Source organism: Phlebotomus papatasi, chromosome 1 (genome assembly GCF_024763615.1).
Source record: "Phlebotomus papatasi isolate M1 chromosome 1, Ppap_2.1, whole genome shotgun sequence".
Lineage (NCBI taxonomy): Eukaryota > Metazoa > Arthropoda > Insecta > Diptera > Psychodidae > Phlebotomus > Phlebotomus papatasi.
Genome location: NC_077222.1, coordinates 105,289,462 through 105,316,944, shown reverse-complemented (window position 1 = coordinate 105,316,944; position 27,483 = coordinate 105,289,462). Strand labels below are relative to the sequence as shown.

Below are 27,483 nucleotides of genomic sequence, written 5' to 3'. Positions count from 1 at the left end.
GCGTACCGAAATATAAATGTCCCAAACTATGTCCAGCAAATGAAGAGTACAGCTCATGTGGAAACTCATGTAAAGAATCTTGTTCCACAACCGATAGCGACTGTCATAAACCTTGTGAATCGGGATGTTTTTGCATTGCTGGGTACAAGAGGGTCGATGGTGTTTGTGTGCAAAAATCCTACTGTCCTCCGCCAAAGTGTCAAGGGCCGAATGAGATATACATACCTTGTGGAAAATCTTGCTACGAAGATTGTTCGAAAACCCCAAAAGATTGTTCATACGAAACCTGCACCAGTGGTTGCTACTGTAAAACTAATTACAAAAGGATTAATGGTGAATGCGTTCTAAAAGAATACTGTCCACCACCAGAATGTCCGGTACATGAAGTGTACAGTTCTTGTGGAAACCCGTGCCACGATGAATGTGGAAAAGCCAAGTCCGATTGTCAGAGTGGAATGTGCTACGCAGGATGTTACTGTGAGAAAGGATTCAAGAGGATAGATGGTATTTGTATCCCAGAGTCGAAATGCGAATCCTCAAGTACAAAATGTGAAGGTCAAAATGAGATCTACAAAAAGTGTGGAAAGAGTTGCTACGAGGACTGTTCGAAATCGCAGAAGGATTGCCTCTATGAAACCTGCTACTCGGGATGTTTCTGCAAACCTAGATACAAGAGAGTCGATGGAGCATGTGTTCCGGAAAAAGAGTGCCCACCTTCGGAATGTCCACCGTATGAAGTTTATATAACTTGTGGAAACTCTTGCTACGACGAATGTGGAAAGATCAAGTCGGATTGTCAGAGTGGAAAGTGCTACGAAGGGTGTTACTGTCAGGATGGGTATAAAAGAATAGATGGTGTATGTGTTCCAGAATTCAAATGCGAACCAGTAATTCCAAAATGCCAGGGACAAAATGAAATCTACAAAAAGTGTGGAAAGACCTGCTACGAAGACTGCTCAAAAACGCAGAAGGATTGCTATTACGAAGCCTGTACCTCAGGGTGTTTCTGCAAACCCAATTTCAAGAGAGTTGATGGAAGTTGCGTTCCGGAAGATGAGTGCCCTCCTCCCGAATGTCCAGCAAATGAAGTTTATATAACTTGTGGAAACTCTTGTTACGATGAATGTGGAAAAAGCAAGTCAGATTGTCAGAGTGGAAAGTGCTACCAAGGATGTTACTGCCAGGATGGATACAAGAGGATAGACGGTGTATGTGTTCCAAAGTTCAAGTGCGAACCATTAATTCCAAAATGCCAGGGACAAAATGAAATCTACAAAAAGTGTGGAAAGACTTGTTACGAAGATTGCTCGAAAACGCAGAAAGATTGCTTTTACGAAACCTGTTTCTCAGGATGTTTCTGCAAGCCCAATTTCAAAAGAGTCGATGGAGAATGTGTTCCACAGGAGGAGTGTCCTGCACCGGAATGTCCGGTATATGAAGTCTACAGCACTTGTGGAAACTCTTGTTACGATGAGTGTGGAAAAACCAAGTCGGATTGTCAGAGTGACAAGTGCTTTGCTGGATGTTACTGTCAGAGAGGATTCAAAAGGATTGATGGTGTATGTGTACCGGAATATAAATGTGGACCTCCGAAATGTCTGCTACCTAATGAGGTCTACAAAAAGTGTGGAAGGATCTGCGATGATCAATGTGACTCTGTACACTACAAGTGTTTGAGGGAAAATTGCTTTTCTGGATGTTTCTGTGCGGAAGGATATAAAAGGATTGAAGGAGCATGCTTACCGGAGTCTACATGTCCGCCTGCGCCGTGTGGACCAAATGAAATATACTCGAAATGTGGAAGGAAATGTGACGAAGAATGCAATATATTCAATGGTCCCTGCAAAACTGAACTCTGCTACCCAGGATGTTTCTGTCAGGAAGGATTTACTAGGATTAATGGATCTTGCGTACCAGAATCCCTGTGTAAATGTCCTTACAACGAAAGATATGCTTACAGTAGTGAATGTAGTGAACATTGCTTAGCAAAGCCAATGGATTGTGAAGGAGCATTGGAAACCTTTCGGTGCTCCTGCAAGGATGGATTTAAACGAATCAATGGTCTGTGTTTGGATGAAAATCTATGTCAGTGTTCGGAAAATGAGAAATATGCTTACGGAAATCCTTGTCAAGAGAAATGTGGCGTTGGACCACAAAAGTGCAAAGATGAAGATAGCTACAAGGGTTGCTTCTGCAGAGAAGGATATCGCAGAGTAAGTGGAAAGTGTATTACGGAATCTCAATGTCCTTGTGGGAAATACGAAGAGTACAATTATGGAAATGACTGTTACGAAGAATGCTCAAAGGATCCAAAACTGTGCCGAAGTGTGGAAACCTACAAGAAATGCACCTGTATTGAAGGATACAAAAGGATTTACGGATACTGTATGCCAGATACCAAATGTAAATGCCTCGTTAATGAAATAGTAACTTACTCAAATGATTGCTATGAGCAATGTGGAACGGATCCAGCAAAATGTGCTGAACAGGATACAATAAGAGGATGCGCTTGCAGACCTGGTTACGTCCGAATAAATGGTCAGTGTGTTCCGGACAGTAAATGTCCTTGTTCATTTAATGAAGAGTACATTGTGGGGAATTCATGCGAAGAGGAATGCAATGCTACTCCAGATAGTTGCAAGGAAGTGTCGTCTTACAAGAGATGCTCCTGCAGAAGTGGATTTAAAAGAATTGATGGCCTATGTACTGAACAATTCCGATGTCCTTGTGGGAAGAATGAAATTTACAAATTTGGTAACCCTTGTAGTGAAGATTGTTCAAAGACCGCATACTACTGCGGTGAAGAGGAATACTATCAAGGATGCTTCTGCAAGGAAAGGTACAAGAGGATCAATGGAAAGTGTGTGGAATATTCAGCTTGCAAATGTGGGAGTAATGAGGTGTATACCTACGGGAATTATTGTGACGAATCATGTGACTACACTCTAACCTGTGATAGTTCGTCAACAGAACTCAGATGCGTTTGCCTTCCGTTCCACAAGAGGATCAACGGAGTCTGTGTCCATCAATCGAACTGCAAATGCGGAGAAAACGAAGAGTACAGAATCACAGAGGATGGGGTAAGCACGTGTGTTTGTAAGGATGGATTCAGGAAGGAAAATCGTAAGTGTGTTCCTTACAATGAGACAAACTGCGGTCCAAATGAGATTTATTCCACATCAAACGAATGCACTGAACAATGTGGAACTGATCCAGCAACATGTGGTCCGACTGTTTCTCAACCAAGATGCCTCTGTCAACCAGGATACGTCAGAATCGATGGAGTTTGTGTTCCTCGTTCCAATTGTCTATGTGGAGCAAATGAAGAATACACCTACTCCAGTGAATGCACCGAAAGGTGTAAAGAAAATGAAGATACGTGCAAACACGAAGTTCAGTATGAGCGATGTACGTGTTTGAAGTCGTACAAGAGGATTGATGGGGTATGCGAACCGGATACAAAGTGTGGCTGCCCGAAAAATGAACATATGGCACTTCTTAACGAATGTTTCGAAGCATGTGGAACAGATCCTCTTGAATGTACACGTCTAGAAGCGGTTCGCGGGTGCACTTGCGACATAGACTACATAAGGGTAGATGGGAAATGTGTTCCTGATGTCGAAGCGTGCACTTGCCCAGAGAACGAAGAATATAAAAGAACAAATGACTGCCTAGATAGTTGCGACAAAACGATCGATGATTGCGCTAATGTCTTAGTATATAGTAGATGCGGTTGTATAGAAGGCTTCAAAAGAATCGACGGACAATGCGTAAATCATACTAATTGTCCATGTCCGGTAAATGAAGAATACGGCTATGGAAATGAATGCATCGAGAGCTGCGGTACTGATCCAACTAAATGTGCTAAATTTCCAACAGAGAAGCGTTGCGTTTGCACAAAGGATCACATGAGAATTGATGGAAACTGTGTTCCATATACTGAATGTCCATGTGGAGAAAATGAGGAGTATAGACCATCTAGTAAATGTATTGAAAAATGTGAAGAAAATGAAGAAACATGTGAAAATGAAAATCAGTACAGGCGGTGTACTTGTTTAAAAACATACAAGAGGATCGATGGTAAATGTGTACCAGACTCAGAATGTGGATGTCCGGAGAATGAAGTAATGGCATACTTGAATGATTGTGTAGCAACCTGTGGCACAGATCCCGCTGAGTGTGTACAACAGCCTATGATTCGTAAATGCCATTGTCTAATAGGCTACGAGAGAATAGACGGAAAGTGTGTTCATTCAAATTTAGTGTGTGGTAATGATTGCCCACAAAATGAAGAATATAAATTAACAAATGACTGTCATGATTGGTGCAATAAAACAGCAGCTCAGTGTGATTATGAGTACAGGCAATATCGGCAATGTGGTTGCAAAGAAGGCTTCAAGAGATTTAATGGGGAATGCCTAGAAGATACCAATTGTCCATGTCCGGAAAATGAAGAATTCGGTTACGGAAATGAATGCTTCGAGACTTGTGGAACTGATCCTCTCGTTTGTGCACAGCTTCCAACAGAGAAGCGTTGTGTCTGCAAGGCAGATCATGTGAGAATCGGTGAAGATTGTGTTCCGGATTCACAATGCATGTGCGAACGGTTCGAGGAATACACTTACGGAAATGAATGTATAGAAGATTGCGAGATGTCGAACTCGGACTGTCGAAATGAGCACTCTTATAAGAGATGTACATGCTTAAACGGGCACAAGAGAATAGGTACTGCATGCGTTCCAGATACCGATTGTACGTGCGATACCAATGAAGCCTACCGATATGGTAGCCAATGTTTGGAGGACTGTCGCAATACTCCTGCGGATTGTACCCAAGCTGAATGCGAACGGGGATGCTTCTGTGCTGAAGGATTCAAGAGATTCGGTGAAACCTGCCTACCCGAGGAGCGCTGTGAATGCGGAGACAATGAAGAATACAGATGTGACTGGGACTGCAATGAGGATTGTGAAGGATTGGACTTGAGCTGTTTATTAAGTCCCTGTACACCTGGTTGCTACTGCGTAGAAGGAACCCGAAGGATTAATGGCGAATGCGTTGATCAGGACCGCTGTACTTGCCGAAGAGGAAATGAAGTGTTTACGTGTGGAAGGAGGTGCGCGGAAAGCTGTGAGGATATTCCGGATTGTTTAAGTGAACCATGTGTATCTGGATGCTACTGCAGACAAGAACATCATCGCAGGATCAATAATATATGTCGCAGCATGAGTGCTTGCGTCTTCCTTGAAAACACTGGTAAAACTTTGGGTCACGTAGAACACCGTACCAATCAAACGTCTTATGCAACAAAATACAGTACCCGAAGTCATGTAGTGTACTAGCCATAAGTTTAAATGTATCAGCTTTTGTTCGCATTTCGTTACTTAATTAAATACAGGACTTAATTGAGAGAAATGGTAAAGGGTAGCTTAATACGCTTAAAATTCGCATAAAAAATGAATTTATTATTGCTCCATAACCGTAATGATGCAATGATAATGGATCCCGGTCCGGGAATACTTTTCGAATATGCTATGCATTTTGTTCTCATTGCTTGCACGCTTGTAGTGCTTGTAGTCTAGTTGAAATTATTTTTGCCATTTTCTTGCACTTCAAACTTAAGAAGATATAATAACTCGAATTTAGATAAAAGACACGGGTTTTAGGAGGGGCATGACGTTTTTTGTTTCCCATATGTTTCTAGCGTGCCGAAAAAGCTTTTGAGTTTATAAGGTATTTTCTGTCATTGTAAAATGAATTAGCAAATAACACAAATACAAAATAAAAGCCAATTTAATATAGAATAGGCAACCAAAAACCCCAAATTGGCAACCTACGTAGTTTTGGAGATATCTCGTGAAATATATACGAAAACAGGAAAAAAATTATATTAAAATGGTCGCATTTTTCAGAGCTAATGTCACCTCCCTGGGTTTTAGACCTAGATTCTTATTCTTCTTTATTACAAATACAACATGAAGGAGCCAACATGCTCGGAAACGTTGTATTTGTAATAAAGGAAGAGATAAGTCTAGGCCTATGCCGGTGTCTTTATCTGAATTCATCTACTGACCAAGCATCAAATAATAACTCCAAATCCATCGGGTGGAAAAGAAACCAACTTTATAGAAATAGCGAAGTCTTAAAATCAAACATCAGAGGCCTCTGATGTCAGAAAAATTTAAAAACCAAAATCGTTTTTCAAAAATCGTTCAACGGAGATATCGTATGGAATTTTCTTGGTTACGTTTTGACGATATTATTACTAGTCGATCAAAAGTGTTTTGAAAATTCCGTAAATTTTGCCTAAACAAAAATATATATGAAAAAATAATATATACAAAAATATTTAGATCGAATCAATGACCAAAAACAAAAATACAACGATACACGAAATCAACGTTGCATTCTTTTCTTAAGATCTTGCTAAATTTTACTGATGCATAAACAAGAAGAAAAAAAAAACAAGTTATTTGGTTATCTAAATAAACAAGCTTGACAGAGAGTTAAAATAATGCAATTTGGTTTTTATAGATTCCACCTCGTATATTTTACTCCACCAAATCTGTATGGGATAACTTAAAAATAAGAAATAAAAGAAATAATTTCTGACTGCAGATACATTGACTTTTGATGCACATTGACTTATCGATATACCCGTGGCTCGGACCAAGAAACATCATTATACATTTTTTTTAATTTTTTTTATTCTTGCCCCTCAATCTGAATCGTCTTTGGATTTCTTATGCACCAAAAAAAAGGTCTGTATTAGCCAAACAGTAATAAAAAAAAATGTCCCTGCCAAACTTCCCAAAAATATGCTCAATTAATCTCACCATACCAACATATATATTTTCGTAATAAATTGTGGTTCTGCAACAAACGCAGGAGAGGATACCAAATAAGACTGTACACTGTTGTGGGACCTGTGATTCTTGCAACCACCGTTCATGAGTACTGAAGATCAATTCAATTACTTAAAATTCAATGTCTTGAAATCGTGATAGGGCAGGTACGGGCAGTGTCAGGCAACTGAAGATTTTTAAGCATCATTTCTTAAATGTTTATGAACGATTTTGAAGATAACTAAACTAGAAGTCGTCAGTTAAATCAGCATTTGTCGTAACTTCCTTTTGACAACTTTTCAGGAGACGAAATTTTCAGTTCAGCATTATTTTTCTTAAAAATGAGCCCCGAATGCGATACTTTTGAGTCAAAATAATAAAAGTGACACTAATAAACTGTAAGTTAACTTGAGAAAATCTTTATAAAATGATTTAAAAGCTGAGATATTGAGATATATGTTAGAAGAAACACAGTAATATTTTTTTTGAAACTTGCATCGTTTATAAAGCCGTAACTTCTAATGTATGGAGATTTTGGAAGTTACGACAATTTTCAAAAACACATTATATCAATTTTAATTACTCTAGTGATAATGAGTGCCTTTATTTCACTAAATTAGTCAATTAAACTGTGGTCCTTGTCACTAAAAGCTTTTATTTCATAAATTTTATTTAATAAATTTTGTGCGCCACATCGCTTGTTTTGTTCTGCAATAATGACAGATGGGCAGGGATTTTTCCTCACTTTTTTCTCACAAATATCGAATTAAAATGATTTAATGTTGCATTATTCGCACTGTATTTGGATATATGGATATATGGATATATGGGTTAGAGCAAATTTTGTATGAAAATTTGTCGTAACTTCCCCAAAAATGGAAGTTACGACAAATTCTGATAAATTTTTATTAATTAAGGGTACTTACGATAATTTTTGTTTAAAATAATTTTTAATGGGCCTATAAATGTTTCTTTTTCTTAAGTGAGTTTATTAAACAAAATTACGCCGATTCTAAATATGTATATATCCCAAAATCGCAAAAATGAAGTTACGACAAATGCTGATTTAACTGACGAAGTGTAAATTGGTAAAGCAAAGGCAAATTTCTGATGGATATTGGCTTATTGACAATAATATAAGACAGGGATGAGTTAGGACTTAAAATGAGTAAGGATGAGTAAGGAATTAAAATCGATTTAATTTAATTTACTCATTTGACGGGGTTTATTTCAGGCATATATGGTAGTGACGTAATTATAACGTAATAGTTACTGTCTACAAACTAAATACCTTTCTATACTTTCGTCGGCAATGGTCTCAACCTGAATACATTATGTTCCTCTGAAGGTGTTTTGCTATAGCTGTGATTTCTTCCGAAGATCAAATTGCAAAAAAAGTGCAGAAAAAAACACCGGAGCCTTTAAATTCAGAGGAATTTTGTGCAAATTTTCAGTCAGTCTTTGAACTCACCCTGGTCATCATGAAGTTTAAGTGGATAAAAATTGTGTGGTTTCTGCATATATCTCTAGGACCATTGATGGTCAATAGTTTCAAAGTTATAGGTCTAAATAGTAATACTACTACAATTAGTGAAACTGAGAATGCAACAGGTAATTGAACCATTCGTTTTTTATAAATCTTTGTGATTTGTGAGGATGATATTGTGATACCGTCTCCAGATATCAATCAGGATACTGAGGCTGGTGAACTTCGTTCGAAACCGGTCAAAAATAAACCACCCTACTATGAGAGTACCTATGAAATAATTCCCAAATGCCCAAAGAATGAGGAATATTTGTCGTGTGGACCAGATTGTGAGGATGAATGTTCAAGGCGGTGTTCACCGCAGAATACTGGATGCAAGAAGGGGTGCTTCTGCAAAAACGGATATGTTCGTCACGGAGGACGGTGTATCTCGTTGGCATCTTGTCAGAAAAGTAAGACTATAAAATTCAATTGTTCGATCGCTTTGAAAACGCTTTAATCAATTCTTCCCAGAAATAACTTGTCCGAGGTATGAAGAATGGAAAGAATGCAGTTCGGCCCCCTACTGTGATACGTGTGGAGGAAAGTGTGACTATAAATCCCAATGCCCAGGGTGTTTCTGCCGAAAAGGCTACTATCGTCATCCAACAACAAATCAATGCGTCAATTCACATCAGTGCCCACCTCAAGTGCACTACTGTTCCTACGGCGAAGAGTACAACGCCTGTGGATACCCCAGTGCAGAACAGTGTGAAACGTACGGTAGGGGATATTATTCGGAAAAATGTAAATCTGGGTGCTTCTGTAGCAAGGGTCTTGTTAGAATAGATGGAAAATGTGTCCCAAAAAGTAATTGTCAAATGACATGTCCAGCAAATGAAGAGTACAGCTCATGTGGAAATTCGTGCCAAGAAGATTGTTCCACAAAAGAAAGTGATTGCAAGAAAACTTGTGAATCGGGTTGTTTCTGCATTGCTGGGTACAAGAGAGTTGGTGGGGTTTGTGTTCCAAAACCAAATTGTCCACCACCAAAATGTCCCGGAAAATACGAAGAGTACACAACATGTGGAAACACATGCAACGAAGATTGCACGAAATCTTACAAAGAATGTCTCTACAAAGGTTGTGATTCTGGTTGTTTCTGTAAGGCCAATTACAAACGTGTCGATGGTGAATGCGTTCCGGAAGAATACTGCCCTCCACCGGATTGTCCTATTCATGAAGTATATACCACATGTGGAAACTCTTGTTACGACGAATGTGGAACTACAAAGGAAGATTGTCGGGATGAAAAGTGCTACGCAGGATGCTATTGCCAGAAGGGCTTTAAAAGAATAGATGGAGTATGCTTACCGGAGTCCAAATGCGAATACTTAACGACAAAATGCGCTGGACCAAATGAAGTCTACATAAAATGTGGAAAATCCTGCAACGAAGATTGCCTAAAGTCTTACAAGGATTGCCTCTACGAACCATGTCAGACGGGATGTTTCTGTGAACCTGAATACAAAAGAGTCGATGGTGAATGTGTTCCGAAAGAAAAATGCCCAATACCAGAATGTCAGGTACATGAAGTTTATCTCAAATGTGGAACCTCTTGCAACGACGAATGTGGAAGGACCAAATCAGACTGTCAAGATGAAAAGTGCTACGCAGGGTGTTACTGTCAGGACGGTTACAAGAGGGTAGATGGTGTGTGTGTTCCGGAATACAAGTGTGGTCCGCCGAAGTGTCCAGGAAAGAATGAGATCTACTCAAAGTGTGGAACAACTTGCAACGAGGACTGTACGAAAACTTACAAGGATTGCCTATCAGAATCTTGTTCCCCTGGCTGCTACTGCGAACCAAACTACAAAAGAGTCAATGGGGAATGTCTTCCGAAAGCAGAATGCCCATTACCAGACTGTCCAGAAAACGAAGCATATATCACATGTGGAACCTCTTGTTACGATGAGTGTGGAAAAATCAAATCCGACTGTCTAAGTGAAAAGTGCACCGCAGGCTGTTTCTGTCAAGATGGCTTCAAAAGAATAGGTGGAGCGTGTATTTCAGAATATAAGTGTGGACCTCCGCAGTGTCCGGGGGAAAATGAAGCTTACACAAAATGTGGAAACACCTGCAACGAAGATTGTATGAAAACTTACAAAGACTGCATGTCCGAACCTTGTTCGCCTGGTTGCTACTGCGATAAGAATTACAAAAGAATTGATGGTACATGCGTTCCCAAAGAAGACTGCCCGGTACCAGAATGTCCAGCACATGAAGTTTATATTAAGTGTGGAACCACATGTTACGATGAGTGTGGAAAGACAAAAACTGATTGCTTGGATGAAAAATGCTATGCAGCGTGTTTCTGTGAGAACGGATTCAAACGGATAGATGGCGTATGTGTTCCGGAGTTTAAGTGTCCACCACCAGAATGTCCAGGACCAAATGAAATTTACTCAAAGTGTGGAAAGTCTTGCAACGAAGACTGTACAAAGAGTTACAAGGATTGCTTTTCAGAACCCTGTACCCCTGGTTGCTTCTGTGAACCAAATTATAAAAGATTTGATGGTGAATGCGTTCCGGAAGAAGATTGTCCACCACCAGATTGTCCAGCAAATGAAATTTACATAATTTGTGGAAACTCATGCTATGACATGTGTGGAAAGAGTAAAACCGATTGTTTGAATGAAAAATGCACCGCAGGGTGTTATTGTCAGAAAGGATTCAAAAGGATAAATGGCATTTGTGTACCGGACTATAAATGCGGACTTACGAAATGTCCAGGACCAAATGAAATTTATACAAAATGTGGAAAAAGTTGTAATGAATATTGCACGAAAACTTACGAAGATTGCTTACCCGAGCCTTGTAGCTCTGGTTGCTACTGCCTACCAAATTATAAGAGAGTTAATGGAGAATGTATTCCGGAGGAAGAATGTCCACCACGAGAATGTCCAGTACATGAAGTATATGTCACTTGTGGAAATTCGTGCTATGATTCGTGTGGAAAGAGTAAATTGGATTGTTTCAATGAAGAGTGTACAGCAGGATGTTACTGTCAGAAAGGAATGAAAAGGATAAATGGTGTATGTGTTCCGGATTACTTATGCGCATCGTCAAAATGTACTGGTGAAAATGAGGTTTACACAAAATGTGGAAACACTTGCAATGAGGACTGTACGAAAACCTACAAGGATTGCCTATCACAACCCTGTTCAGCAGGTTGCTTCTGCGAACCAAATTATAAAAGAGTAGATGGAGCATGTATTCCGGAAGAAGAATGTCCATCACCAGAATGTTCAGAATATGAAGTCTATAAAACTTGTGGAAACACGTGTTACGATGAATGTGGAAAGAGTAAATCCGATTGTGTGAATGAGAAGTGTTATGCAGGATGTTATTGTCAGGATGGATTTAAAAGAATAAATGGAATATGCGTTCCAGAGATTAAGTGTGAATATCCGAAATGTTCTGGACCGAATGAAATTTACTCAAAATGTGGAACAACTTGTAATGAGGATTGTACGAAAACTCATAAAGAATGTTTGTCAGAATACTGTTCTCCTGGTTGCTACTGTGAACCCTATTACAAGAGAGTCGATGGAGAATGCGTTCCGGAAGAGGATTGCCCACCGCCAGAATGTCCGTTACATGAAGTTTACGTTACGTGTGGAAACACATGCTACGATGAATGTGGAAAAACCAAGTCAGATTGTCAGGGTGGAAAATGCTACGCAGGATGTTACTGTGAGAAAGGATACAAGAGGATAGATGGCGTATGTGTTCCTGAGATTAAATGTGAATATCCGAAATGTTCGGGACCAAATGAAATTTACTCAAAGTGTGGAACTACTTGTAATGAGGACTGCACGAGAACTCATAAAGAGTGTTTGTCAGAATACTGTTCTCCTGGTTGCTACTGCGAACCTTACTACAAGAGAGTCGATGGAGAATGTGTTCCGGAAGAAGATTGTCCATTGTTAGAATGTCCGGTACATGAAGTCTACAGTTCATGTGGAAACGCCTGCTACGATGAATGTGGAAAAACCAAGTCAGATTGCGAAGGCGGAAAATGCTACGCAGGATGTTACTGTGAGAAAGGATTCAAGAGGATAGATGGCGTATGTGTTCCGGACTATAAATGCGAATCTTCAATATGTCCGGGACAAAATGAAATATACACAACGTGTGGAAGATATTGTGACGAAATATGTGGTATTACGAAAGAAAAGTGCATAAAGGATACTTGTTATGGTGGATGCTTTTGCATTGACGGCTACAAGAGAGTCGATGGAGCATGCCTACCTGAATCTGAGTGTCCGCCGCCATCTTGTGGGCTCTATGAAATTTACTCTAAATGCGGAAGAAGATGCGATGAAGAATGTAAGGGTATCAAAAGCAGTCCTTGTAGAACGGATGTTTGCGAAGAGGGATGCTTCTGCAAACCTGGATACAAACGTATCAATGACTCTTGCGTTCCGGATTCCATATGCAAGTGTCCGCGTAATGAAGTCTATGATTACGGCAGCGACTGTAGTGAAGAATGCTTCAAGACATCGGATGATTGCGAAGGGGAATCGGAGAGCTATCGATGCACTTGTATAGAAGGATATAAACGAATCAATGGATATTGTGTCAACGAAAATCTCTGTAAATGTCCCAAAAATGAGGAATATACTTATGGTAATTCATGTAAAGAACAATGTGAAATTGATCCAGATGACTGCGAAGAGGATGTATGTTCCAAAGGTTGCTATTGCAAGGAAGATTATCGAAGAATTGATGGGGTCTGCGTTCCAGATACCGAATGTTCTTGTGGGGAAAATGAGGAGTACACTTACGGAAATGAGTGTTATGACGACTGTACACAGGATCCTAAATACTGCCGAAGCATGAAAACTTACAAGAGATGTTCATGCATTGAAGGTCACAAGAGAATTGATGGGATATGTTTACCTGAATCGGAATGTCAGTGTCCATCAAATGAAGAAATAGGGTATACTAATGATTGCTATGAGGAATGTGGAAGAGATCCTAAGGAATGTGCTGAGGAGGAGAATGTTAGAAGATGTTCTTGCCAAGATGGGTACGTCCGAATAGGTGGTCTCTGTGTTCCTGAAGATCAGTGTACATGTCCAGATAATGAAGAATATGTTGTAAGCAATCCATGCGAGGAGGACTGTAGTGCTGTTCCAGAAAGTTGCAAGGATGTAGTGTCTTACAAAAGATGTTCCTGTATAACAGGATATAAACGAATGAATGGTCTGTGTACGGAACAATGTGAATGTGGTGAAAACGAAATCTTCAAGTACGGAAATCCATGCAGTGAAGATTGTTCAAAAACCGAATCAGACTGCAGCAGAGAAAGGTACTACCAAGGATGCTTCTGTCAGAAGGGTTACAAAAGAATCGATGGCGAATGTGTTGAGTACACCGAATGTCCCTGTGATGACAACGAGAAATACTCTTACGGGAACGATTGTGATGAACTTTGTGACACTACCGACTGTGATGATACAGTTCAATATTGGAAATGCAGATGTCTCCCGAAGCACAAGAGAATTGATGGCAACTGCGTTCCACAGGAAAATTGTGAATGCGACGACAACGAGGTGTTCGGATCAGGGAATGAGTGTTACGAATCCTGTGGATCGATTCCCAGTGAATGTGCTCAAATGCCTACTATTGACAAATGTAATTGCAAGCCAAATTTCGTCAGGATTGATGATGTTTGTGTACCGGACACTGATTGCTCGTGTGGCGATAATGAAGACTATATATCATCAAGCGATTGCATAGAAAAGTGCGGTGAAACGAGACTAACTTGCATTGATGAACCCAAATGGAGACGTTGTACATGTAACGATCAGTTCAAGAGGATTGATGGACAATGCGTACCAGATACCAAATGCGAATGCCCGGAATATGAGCATATGGATAATACAAATGAATGCTTCGAATCATGTGGAGCGGATCCTACTGTATGTAGTCTTCTACCGGTCGTTCGAAGATGCACTTGTGACGAAAACTATGTAAGAGTAGATGACATATGCATATCTGAAGAGGTAGCGTGCTCTTGCCCAGATGACGAAGAATACAAAAGAACAAATGACTGCTATGATATGTGCAATGCAACATGCACAGACTGTACCAAGGAACATACATACCCCAAATGCGGCTGCATAGAAGGATTCAGAAGAATTGATGGTGTATGCGTAAATGATACCAATTGTCCTTGCAAGGATAATGAAGAATTCGGTTACGGAAATGACTGTTATGAGACTTGTGGAACTGATCCTCTCTTCTGTGCATTGTTCCCAACAGAAAAGCGATGCATTTGTAAGGCAGGTCACGTAAGAATAGATCAAGACTGTGTTCCTTACAGTGAATGTCCATGTGGGGAAAATGAGATATACATGCCATCTAGTGAATGTATTGAGAAATGCGGGGAAGATGAAACCACATGCCAGGATGAAAATCAGTACTGGCGATGTACGTGTTTGGATCAACAAAAGAGAATAGACGAAACATGTTTACCAGATTCAGAATGCGAATGCCCAGAAAACGAGCATATGGATAATACAAATGAATGTTTCGAATCATGTGGAAACGATCCTCTTGAATGTATACTTCAACCGATGGTTCGTAGGTGCGCTTGTGACATCAACTTCGTGAGAATAGGCACTGATTGTATTCCTGTTGAGGAAGCCTGCGCTTGCCCAGATGACGAAGAATATAAAGAAACAAACGACTGCAATGAGGATTGCGATAAAACATGCGAAGAATGTATTGGAGAGTATTCATATCCCAAATGCGGTTGCATACAAGGTTTCAGAAGAGTCAACAACGTTTGCGTAAATGAAACGAACTGCCCATGTAAAGATAATGAAGAATTCGGTTACGGAAACGAATGCTTCGAGTCTTGTGGTACTAATCCCAGTGATTGTGCAAGGCTTCCAATCGTCAAACGTTGTGTTTGTATAAAAGATCACGTGAGAATTGGTGATGATTGCGTACCTGATACATCATGTCCATGCAGACAGTTTGAAGAATACACTTTCGGTAATGAGTGCATCGAAGACTGTGAGAAAACGAATTTAGAGTGTCGAAATGAGGACTCCTACAAGAGATGCACCTGTATTGCCGGACACAAGAGAATCGATGATATATGTGGTCCCGAAGTCGATTGCCCTTGCGGTACCAACGAAATCTATCAATTCGGAAATCCATGTCGGGAAGAAAGATGTACTGCTGTTGAAACTGACTGTTTCGATACGCCATGTTACAAGGGGTGCTTCTGTGATAGGGGTATGAGGAGAAACGATGAAGGACAATGTGTGGAAGAATGTGAAGATGACGATGATGGTGGAGACGGCGGAGATGGTGGAAATGACGATGACGGTGGAGACGGCGGAGATGGTGGAAATGACGATGATGGCGGAGACGGCGGAGATGGTGGAAATGACGATGATGGTGGAGACGGCGGAGATGGTGGAAATGACGATGATGGTGGAGACGGCGGAGATGGTGGAAATGACGATGATGGTGGAGACGGCGGAGATGGTGGAAATGACGATGATGGTGGAGACGGCGGAGATGGTGGAAATGACGATGACGGTGGAGACGGCGGAGATGGTGGAAATGACGATGATGGCGGAGACGGCGGAGATGGTGGAAATGACGATGATGGTGGAGACGGCGGAGATGGTGGAAATGACGATGATGGTGGAGACGGCGGAGATGGTGGAAATGACGATGACGGTGGAGACGGCGGAGATGGTGGAAATGACGATGATGGCGGAGACGGCGGAGATGGTGGAAATGACGATGATGGCGGAGACGGCGGAGATGGTGGAAATGACGATGATGGTGGAAATGACGATGATGGTGGAGACGGTGGAGATGGTGGAAATGACGATGATGGTGGAAATGACGATGATGGTGGAAATGACGATGATGGTGGAAATGACGATGATGGCGGAGATGATGGAAACAATGATCCAAATAGTAATAGTGGTGAAAGTGGTGAAAGCGGTGAAAGTGGTGAAGATAGAAGAAAGAATTAATTCGATCTCCAATTTCATCGAAAACCGAAATTTCTAAATCTAAATTGGACTTTAGAGCACTGCTTTTACCTCGCTAAGCATATCGAACTGAAATCCTCGAATTCAAATAAACAAAATATGTATGAAAATTCTAAAAATAAGAAAAAACCTGTAAACCTTATGCTGAGTACACCTTAATAAAAATTCGACAGGTTGTGGGTTAGTTTTCCGATTGACTAATTAAGAAATCTATAAATTTAATTAAGAACTATTATAAGTATTAAGTATATCTACACAAATACAATAAGATATTTTATACTATTCCATAAAATATTATAGAGGTCAGTTCTTCTAATAAAATTTTTAACTGTCATTATTTGAAAATTGCCAATCAATAAAATCTGGAAGGGGACGGAAAATAGTAAGGTCATGAACATGAGTCTGTATCGGTTGGATCGAGGAGACGTCAGCATGGAGCTTTGTGTTCTGGTTCCAGGATAATTGTTTAACACATTATTTAAAATAAAAAGAAATTCCAATAGCACATTTTTACCATCTGCTTTGCGTTAAGAGATCTATATAGTAAGTATATAATATTATATAATGAAGTATATAATAAAGTCTATGCCGACCAATATCCCGAATGAGTCTAAATCCAGAAAGCCAAAATCCTGAATATCTCCGTTCAGTAATAACCTTTCTAGAAGACAAAACCACTCTAAAGCCAAACCAAACCTATTTGAAAATCTACCGGAAACCTAAAGTGCAAGTTCACGCACTTGTCGCTTAAGCGCTGATTGTTCTACCAATTCGAATTTCGGTATTCTTGACACTTCAAATCGAGCACAGTTAGCTAAAGAAAGCAGCGTTTTCAGCAAAAATATACTGCCTTTTTTAGCTAAATATGGGGCCTAAGTGGATCAGTGGATAGTGGATAGAGTAGTGGCTCTATTACTGTAAGATCTTGGGTTCGAGACTATGCAGCTGCAGATTTTTCAGCTGCTGTATTAGTCTCGAATTCGTCCAAAAATTTTAAATTTATACAGTTCCAAAATGTACTTGCAAATTGTACTGACTGGGACATGAATCCATTAATAAATAAATAAATAAAAGACGAATCTTAATCTAAATCTTCTAGCTAACTGTGCTCGCTGGGACGCATCGGTTTAAACGTTCAAATTTCCAACTGGTTTTAGGTAAGTTCTCTCTGATATACCTTCAAATCGGTACAGAAAAAACTTCAACCGGAGAGAGCTAAATCGGGAAGGTTAATACTGTACCGATATGTCAAAAGCGTCGAAATCCCGAAAGCCAAAATCCGAAATCCTCTCGTTCAATAATAACCTTCCCGATTGGGAGCTCTTTCCGGTTGAGATTACCTAAAAATTCTAGAACTAGAACTTACCTAGAATTGACCTAAACACTCGTTGGAAGTTCGAACGTTTAAACCGACGAATTACACAAAAGTGAGCAAGTTCATCAAAAGGACATTTATTTTAATGAAATTGGAATTCAATCGTTCTGCCATCCTGAAATCACACAAAACTAAACAAAAATTCACTTTTTGCAGCAAACGTTTACACACTGTTGTTGACATTGTGGACGATTGAAGTGTCAAGAATACCGAAATTCGAAATGGCAGAACAATCAACGCTAAACCGGCGAGTACGTGAACTTGCACTTTAGGCTTCCGGTAGATTTTCGAATAGGTTTGGCTTCGCTTTAAAGTGGCTTTGTCTCTTCACTGAGAAAAAAAAAGGTGCGATTAACTTTTTTTCCTCATAACTTTAACACTTTTTAGGTGTAGAAATATATCAACATTTTTTAATGTTAATTTTACACCTTTTTAAGAGTAAAATTAACATGAAAAAGGGTAACTTTAACCCCTAATACACCTAAAAAGCATAATATTTACACCGATTTCGGATCAATACTGCAGGGTAAAATAAATATTTCCGGAATGTTATTTTAACTTTTTCGGATTTCTCTCAGTGTTCGAAAGGTTATTACTGAACGAAGCCAATGGGTCATTCAAGATTTTAGCGTTTCGAGATTTTGGCACATTTGGGAGTTTGACGAATTCGGGATTATGACTTATTCAGGATTTTGGGTTTTGAAATATTGACATTTTCGGGATTTTGCTGTTCGTGATTTTGGCTTTCGAGATTTTGACTAGGACGACTAGGACTTAATAAAAAATACTGATTAAAGTATGACTGAAATACGAAGTATAACTAATTTGTAAAAATATTGTGTTCTTTGAATGTCACTGTACTTTTCAATCACACCTTTGAATATAACATCTATCAAAAGTCCCATATAGATGGCATTTGTGCAGCAATATTTTTAGTATTCCACAGTTCCTAAAAAAGTACACAAAAGGAAAATTGTGTATCTCCCTGCGTTGGTAAAAGAATCAAGATTAAGTAAATATTTGTAAGTGTTCTTATCAGAATTCATTATAAAGAAGTGCATTCCGTCAGAATATTTATATTAATTTCCATCTTGGTATAATAATTTAATTGGGTACATACATTTTTTGGCATAATTTCTTTTGCTACAGTAACCTAATGACTTCATTATGTGTTTATATTGACTTTTTCAATTTTAAAGGCATCCAAACACCTTACAAAGAATGCGAAAGACGTTTTGCTTTCCTTTCTTTGATTGAAATTTTAATATTATTTCCTATAGTCACAATCACAAAACTATTTACGCATAGTAGATTTCATAAATAGATGAGATAATATTTTTAACAAATTGTATTGAAGCGCAAGGTAGGAATGTGTGGAAAAGCTCGGAAGTAAATCTATTATCTTGATTTCGTTGCGCACAATGACAACGGCATTGAAATCTATATGGCAACAAAATATGTTAGAGGAGTGTGGGGCCCTTTCACGCACGAATTAAGAATTGCAATTTTAAAAATTTGTATAAAATAAACTAAACAAAGTATTAAAAATCCATTGACGCCAGACGATAGGCAACACTTAGGACTACAATTTTGTTCATCTAATAAATCGCGCTCCGATCACTCTAAATGGCTCATTTGTTGGTTTTTGTCATTTTCAAAAAATATGAAGTACCTATTTTAGAGCAAATTTCCTAAAGATTTCTGAGAAAATATCTTTTAAAACTCATGTGAAACATACATAAATGTAGAGATTCTTCTTTAAATCGATCGGGCGGAGACGTTCGGAAAGGTTTTCTTAACCTAATCTTCAATGGATGGATTTATTTCCCTTTTCAAGGAGCTGATGCAAAGGTTAGCGCCTTTTCGATCATGTACTAGGTCATAAACATTTTGATCACACACGCCGAACACTTGTAAACATTAATACCAAATGCTTAAAAAATTATATTATGTACAACTCCATAATGCATTATTTATATACAAAGATATGAATTGAATAAATAAATAAATAAATATTTAATCTACCCCGCTTTCCCCTATTTTAAAACATTAACTTGATATTTGCTCTTTCTATTTCAATACGTAAAATTCTAGATGAACTTGCGATTGGTAATTACATTTTTACTGCTATCTTTCTCAGACGGTGTTAACATCAAACATAAATCATTCCGTTTATTTCGTTTGTTTTCGAAATTACACAATATTAAAACAATAAACCTGGAATACAAATTCGGACAAAAAAGAAATGAGAAATAAAAAATCGTCCAATTGGAGATGTATTTAGCTTTTTTTCCCTCTCAAAGCAAAAATAAGAAAATTAATTAATGCAAATCACTATGCAAATATCTCATCGCAAATTGATTGGCCAAAGAGAGAAGAGATTCTGGCTCCGTAAAAAAGGTGAGAATAAAAGGAACGAGATATTTTAAAATGTAACTCTTTTTTTCTCTTGTAAATTCGTTGATCGGTTAGTGGCCGATTTAGGTTATTCCACCCAAATTCTTAACACTAAATTTTTTCTCATGACTGAACCCCATACAATCCAAGATGTAATCTCAGAAATGTCATTTACCCAAAAGAGAAAGATACTTGAAGCTACGAGGATTATCGTGAAACCAACACAAATTGCTAAGAACATATAAAATTCAAATTAGAACTTTTAATCACGATTGAATTTCTATTTCTTTTCCATACTAAAGCATATTATATACTGTTTTTTCTCTATTAAGTTCTATCTTTTTGGCGTCTAACACAACTGTTAGATTTTTCAAACTCCGGTAACATTAATAAATAGCGCTTCCTATTAACATTTTCTCTCAGTTTGTCGTGATCCACTCAAGTGGTCCAATCCAGGATATAAAATGAATTGGAATCTTTTGAAGATCTTTTTGGTGACCTGTGCAATTGTTCTATGTAGTGCTGAAGATTATTCAAGTGAAGAGGATTCGTATGAAGGGGAATTGGGAAAATCAGAAAGCAAATTTGAACTGGAAAAATCCGTTGATCATAGTGAAAGTGAGACCGAAGAGGATTATTCAAGAGACGAACTAGATCCTGATCACGATGAGTATTACGACGCTGACGATGAAGAAGGAAGAAGAAAGCATCACTACCATCGTAATTGTCTTCAAAATCCTGTGTCAGTGAAAATTTCAAAATTACATGATCCTTTTATTTTCCAACAGATCATGGCCATGGATCTCATCACCATGGGTCACACTATGTTGTCCCAATTTCTGTAGCCCCTAAGCCTACAACTACGGAGCGTCCTCATGTTGATCCACCGAAACCCAAACCTGAACGTAAGTTAATTATTGTGAAGGCTTGCGTAAAATTTAAGGTGGTCCCTGTTTCTTAATCCATAGTGCATTAATTTGAATAACAAAATTCTTTGATTTTAATTCAGCTGAAAACTTTCATGTGAACTCTGCTAACCTTAAAATTACTTTCGCGGAGGCAGTACCATTTCCGTATATTCGGTTAGCAGTTTTTGTTCTTGAACTGCTAATTGATCAGCATATTTTTGCTGGCCTTGGATGATTTAAAGTTAACACTTTCAGTACGACAATAAAAAGAAACAATTGGACAAAAACAAATACGGATAAAATAGATAAAACCGCTGTTTTATAACGAGATTAAAAATTTAAGTAGCCTGTGTTCAAATTAAATCCAATGGGAAATTCGATCTGGTTTTTATTCCTAACCCTTTTGGGATGACCGGTACACCGGTATCTCGGAAGACCGGTAAAACGGTGTCAAAGATGAGTGGTACGAGGGTGTCCCAAACGACCGGTATACCGGTATCTGGGACAAGCGGTACAAGGGTATCCCAGACGACCGGTACACCGGTATCTCGGAAGACCGATACAACAGTGTCCCGAAAGATCGGTATACCGGTGCCCCAGACGAGCGGTACATCGATGTCCCAGACGAGCGGTACACCGGTGTCCCGGACGACTGTTACAGCGGTATTCCGGACAACCGGTACAGCGGTGATCCGGACGACTGGTACAACGGTGTCCCAGACGAGCGGTACAATGGTGTTCCGGATGATCGGTACACGGGAATCTTGGACGACCGGTACACCGCTGTCCCAGACGATCAGTACACCGGTGTCCCGGACGATCGCTACATTGATGCCAAAACAAAAAATAACTAGTTATTTTATCCTTTAAATATTTGGTCCTTAAATGGTTAAAGTTCACTTTTCAAAATCAAGCGTAGTTTTGTTTCAAAATACCTTAAGATTTTCAATTCGAAAGTGCGGCACCCCAATCTTCACTTTTTTTTTATCTTGATCTCATATCATGATCTTATGCCCTAAACACACATAGAGCCGAGAGACAGATTAACGTAATTAATCAAAATAATGATCAGATTACATTTATATCGCTTTCTGACTAATCCTTGTCAGAACCTTGTTTCTTGGTTTAAGTCGTAAGGGTATCTAGGACATAACCGATGTAATCCTGTTGTCCCGAACTAGAGGATAACTAATTAGTCGGGTAGAGACACAGAGCTTGATACCCCAGTTTCCTCGAACAGACGTAGATTCACTTTCTCCTCCCGACAACAATTAATCACAGCGAGCCTGTTAAATTGTGCTCGTTTCAATTCCCATCGGGTAAAGTGATACAAGTTGGACATAGTGTTACAAGTTGGACAATTCGCCGGTACAAGTTGGACATGGCTTTTTTCTTAATAAATACAGTTATACAAAATTTGTTTTTAAGCACAAAGAACCAAATTATAAAACTAAAGCAATAAAAATATACAAATGAAAATGAAGTACTAAATTTATCAAAAAGAAAAGCCCTGTCCAAATTGTATCACTTTACCCTAGTTGATTTGACTTTTATAACGAAAGATTGCAGTTGCGAATTCACTTCACTCTGGAATAGGTTGGCAACTAACGCTAAGACGGCGGTAATTAATTACCAAAATTAATATTATTAGTAAACATGTATCATCATTGTTTTGCATATTTACTAATAATATTAATAAACATAAAAATACAATTTTTGCACTATTCGCAAATAGGCAAATGGTGTAATTTGAACAATGAATTTTTAGATTCTAAAACAATACTATTTAATAGTTTTTTTATAGTAATTATAGAGGTTACTTTTAACAGACTTTGATATAATGACACGAATTTGCAATTTAGTGTAAAATGATTTCACTTGTATGAAAAATACTCATAGCTTCAACACGAAAAGGTTAAATTGCAAATAAAGAGGGCACAGTTTCCGCAAAAAACGGTTAAAATTGAATATAAAATCCGCACAGCTTTCGAACGAAACGTTTAGCAATTTAGATCGTTTTTACTTGGATTTTGTGCATATTTTATTAAAAACCGATATAATATCATAATTTCCGTGTGAATTTTTGTTTAATACGTCAGTCTCATTTTAATAATAAAGCACGATGGTTTTTAGAATATTACCACAGAAACACAGGATAATTACAAGACATTGCGTACAGTACACTTTACACATAACCACTTAATGGAACTATGTAGGGGGCTGCGCTGTGACACGAAACTCAATTCAATTCAATTTTATTTCAATTAATAATATTCGCAAATCAACACACAAAATTCCCTGAGGAAAACCCAAATGAAATTTGATCTTTTAAAATACAAAAATATTATGAACGCACTGTATTTCATAATCGCAAATCTAAAAGGAATAATAATAATTTTTTTTGCCATAAGAATGTAAAAAGAAATTTGAATTTCCCTCTTCATAATCTGGTTCTTCGTATCGAAATTGAGGCTATTGATCCTAAACTTCTTCGAAAACAAGTTCTTTCCTCCAAAAAGCATATCGCAAAAAAGACCATCGCCTCTTCAATCAGCAAATCTTACATGGTAATACAGAAATACTCAGATTATGTGACACTTGCTGATTAATTAATCATATTTTCTTGCATCGTTGAATATTCGGAAAGAATCACTAAATGTTAACTCTATAGCCCCCGAATAAGAATAAACCATTAGAAAAAAATGGATTAATGACTTCAATGGGAATTTCCTGACAAATCTATATAAATATGCTAATTCTAAGGCACATAAATGAGCATAAAATACAATTATGCAAATCAGATCCATTTTTTCCACTCACTAATTACTGAAGCCTCAAAATATAAGTTCTAAATATAGAACAGAAATCTCAATATAAACATGACATACCACTCAATTCTATCGGAGCCAATAGAAAAAAAATTAATCTTTGGAGAACTCTCATCACATTTACATTCACTCTATCTTCAATCTTGCATTCTTTACAGAAAACTACTGTCCGCCCAATGAAGTATGGTTGGATTGCTACGAGGCTCCTCCCTGTGACCGGGAGTGCACAAGTTTGGGTGAACCTTGTGGTTTCGCTACAAAAGCCTGCAATAAAGGATGCTTCTGTCGAAATGGCTATGCTCGACATCCGAAGACAGGAAATTGCGTACCGATCAGCAAGTGCCCTGCACAAAAACCCCAATGCTCAAGGAACGAACAATTCCAAACCTGTGGTTATCGTTGTACAGAAGATTGCGACGGTGACTACTGCAAATACGACAGACGTCCTTGCGAGGAAGGGTGTTTCTGTAAACCGGGTTACGCAAGGGTCGATGACATTTGCATACCAAGAACATCATGTAAAACTTGTCCGGCTTACGAGAGGTACCTTGAATGTGGAAATTCATGCATGGAGTCCTGCTACGAGGATTCCTCAAAATGCAGAAGTTGCGAAAGATCAGGATGCTTCTGCATGGAAGGGTACTCTAGGATTAATGGCGTCTGCCGTCCTGAAAGCGAATGCCCAAATAGACAATGTCCATTTAATGAAGTTTATCTAGACTGTGGTACGAGTTGTCAAGATAATTGCGATCCTACCCAAAGCTGCACTACAGAATGTGTTCGAGGGTGTTTCTGTCAAAAAGGCTATGCCAGAATCAATGGAAAATGTACGCAAAGGAAGGAGTGTCCTGTTGAATGTCCAGATAATGAGCATTATGAATCTTGTGGGAATACTTGTTCTGAGAAATGTGACAAGGATGTTAGCAAATCGAAGTGTCCTCCGATTTGCATCGCAGGTTGCTACTGCGATAAAGGATACGCCAGGATTGATGGGAAGTGCGAACCTCGAAGTATGTGTAGGAAGTGCAATCTTAACGAGCAATACCTAACTTGTGGCAATGCATGTCAAGATTTATGTGATCCCTCAGCTGTGACATGCTCAAATGAATGTGTGGAAGGATGTTTCTGTCAAAACGGATACAGTCGTGTCAACGGAGTCTGCGTTCCACGCAGTAAATGCTTCAACTGTGCCTCAGGGGAAGAATATACGGTTTGCTCAAATTCTTGCTTAGAACGCTGCGACAGAAAGACAATTGCATGTCCTTTCAATTGCGAAGAGGGTTGCTTCTGTGCACCAGGATATTCACGTATCAATGGACAATGTGTTCCGGACAAATTCTGTCCTACATGCGGTGCAAATGAAGAATACCAAACCTGTGGAAACGGGTGTATCGAACAATGTGGTAACCCCATTTGTCCTGTGGAAATAGGATGCACAAGTGGCTGCTTTTGCAAACCGGGCTACAAACGTGTTGGAAAATCTTGCGTTCCTCAATCTAAGTGCCCACCAGAATGCCAAGGTCCCAACGAAGTCTATATGACTTGCGGGAATAACTGTACAAAACTCTGCCCTGATCCAAATCGCCTATGCACTCTTGAATGCTACAATGGATGCTTCTGTGCTGAAGGATACAGTCGCGCAGACTACAACAGTCCCTGCATACCAACAAAGGAGTGCCCAGCCCCCTGTTCTGGACAAAATGAAAAATTCTACGAATGTGGAAGTCCTTGCTTTGAAAACTGCCCTCATTCCAAAGTAAAATGTGATATCAAATGCGTAACAGGATGCTTCTGTAAGCCAAACCACGTTCGCCTTGTTCCAGGTAGGTAACATGCTAACCGATTATATACGTAAACTAAGTCTTTGAATAACAAGAAACACGGATTTGACCTAGATCCTTCTCCTCCTCCTTTATTACTTGAAGTCCGAGTAATAAAGGTAAAGTAATAAAGGAGGAGAAGGATCTAGGTCAAATCCGTGTTTCTTGTTATTCAAAAATTAATCTACTGACCGAGCATCTAATGTAAACTAAATCCTTCAATTTTAGATGGACCGTGTGTACCTGAAACGGAATGTCTCAGTCCATGTACCAGACCCTTCGAAGTTCTTAACAACTGTGGAAACAACTGCACCGAACTATGTCCACGACCTGGTAGACCATGTGAGAAAAACTGTTGGAGGGGTTGCTTCTGCAAGAAAGGCTACTACCGAGCACACTACGACGGACTCTGTATCCCGGAATCCAAGTGTCCTGCACCTCCAGTTTGCACGGGTCCTAACGAGGAAGTCAGAGACTGCAGCAGTCCATGCGATGACGACTGTCCAGGAGCAAATAACGAATGTGTATTTGATTGTCAAGTGGGATGCTACTGCAAACCTGGTTTCAAACGTATCACTAAAGATGGTGAATGTGTTCCTGAGTACCAATGTAATGCAAAGTGTTCGAAAGCAAATGAAGAGTTTACAACTTGTGGAAGTCCATGTCGTGAAAAATGCCCATACCCTGGAGCGCTATGCTCCACTAAATGTTTGACAGGATGCTACTGCAAAGAAGGATATTCACGTATAAATGGAGAATGCGTCCCGACTGAGCAATGTCCCGAAGTATGCACAGGTCCAAATGAAATCTACACTCAATGTGGAAACAGATGCAAGGAAAAATGTAAAAAAGGATATTGTCCTGGGGGTTGTGAGAAAGGATGCTTCTGTAAACCAGGATTTTCTCGTATCGATGGAACATGCGTTCCAACAGAACAATGCGAACCTAAGTGCAGTGATCCAAATGAAGAGTACACGAAATGTGGAAACGTTTGTTTAGAACAGTGCAACAGTGGAGCCTGTCCGGAGATTTGTCAAACAGGATGCTTCTGTAAACCTGGATACAAACGTGATGGTTCAGGTGGAAAATGTATCCCTGAGAAACAGTGTACACCTGTTTGTACAAAACCCAATGAAGAGTACACAGATTGTGGTAATCCATGTAGCGAAGGATGTCCGTACCCAACGCGAGTATGTCCAGCGGTCTGCTACACCGGATGCTACTGCAAGGCTGGGTACTCTAGGATCAAAGGAAAATGTGTTCCAACATCAAAATGTCCAAATCTCTGTCGTAACCCATTTGAAGTCTTCAGCGAATGTGGAAACCATTGCAGTGAGAAATGCAACAGTGAAGGTTGCCCTACGGTTTGTGAAGTAGGATGTTTCTGTGAACCAGGCTATTCCCGCTACAAAAATTCCTGCATACCAACACAAAAATGTCCACCGCAGTGCAGTGATCCAAATGAGGAATATACGAAATGTGGAAACAGTTGTAAAGAAAAATGCAACAGTGGAATTTGTCCTGCGATATGTAGAACTGGATGCTTCTGCAAAGAAGGATACTCTCGGCAAGACGGAGTTTGCATACCTACAAACAAATGTCCATCTAAGTGCAACGATCCAAATGAAGAATACACGAAATGTGGAAACAGTTGTAAGGAAAAATGCAACAGTGGATTTTGTCCTGCAATATGTCGAACAGGATGTTTCTGCAAACCAGGTTACTCCCGGAAGGACGGAGTTTGTATACCAACAG

General features: G+C 39.2%; 2 protein-coding genes across 2 annotated transcripts in view; both read left to right on the top strand.

Moving 5' to 3' along the window:
- The window catches only part of LOC129809836 (uncharacterized), a 53,324-nt gene extending 46,710 nt beyond the window's left edge, over positions 1-6,614 (top strand). Inside the window, exon 10 of the mRNA XM_055859963.1 lies at positions 98-6,614. Within this exon, the coding sequence (XP_055715938.1) occupies positions 98-5,339 (5,242 nt within the window). The 3' untranslated portion in view covers positions 5,340-6,614. The remainder of the gene's footprint in view (positions 1-97) is intronic.
- A 1,830-nt stretch (positions 6,615-8,444) lies between these two features.
- On the top strand, positions 8,445-16,382 carry LOC129809828 (zonadhesin-like). The gene is made up of 3 exons (XM_055859951.1): positions 8,445-8,453; positions 8,498-8,780; positions 8,842-16,382. Exons 1-3 carry the CDS (start codon positions 8,445-8,447, stop codon positions 16,380-16,382), a joined length of 7,833 nt encoding a protein of 2,610 aa, XP_055715926.1.
- Positions 16,383-27,483: the final 11,101 nt, after the last annotated feature.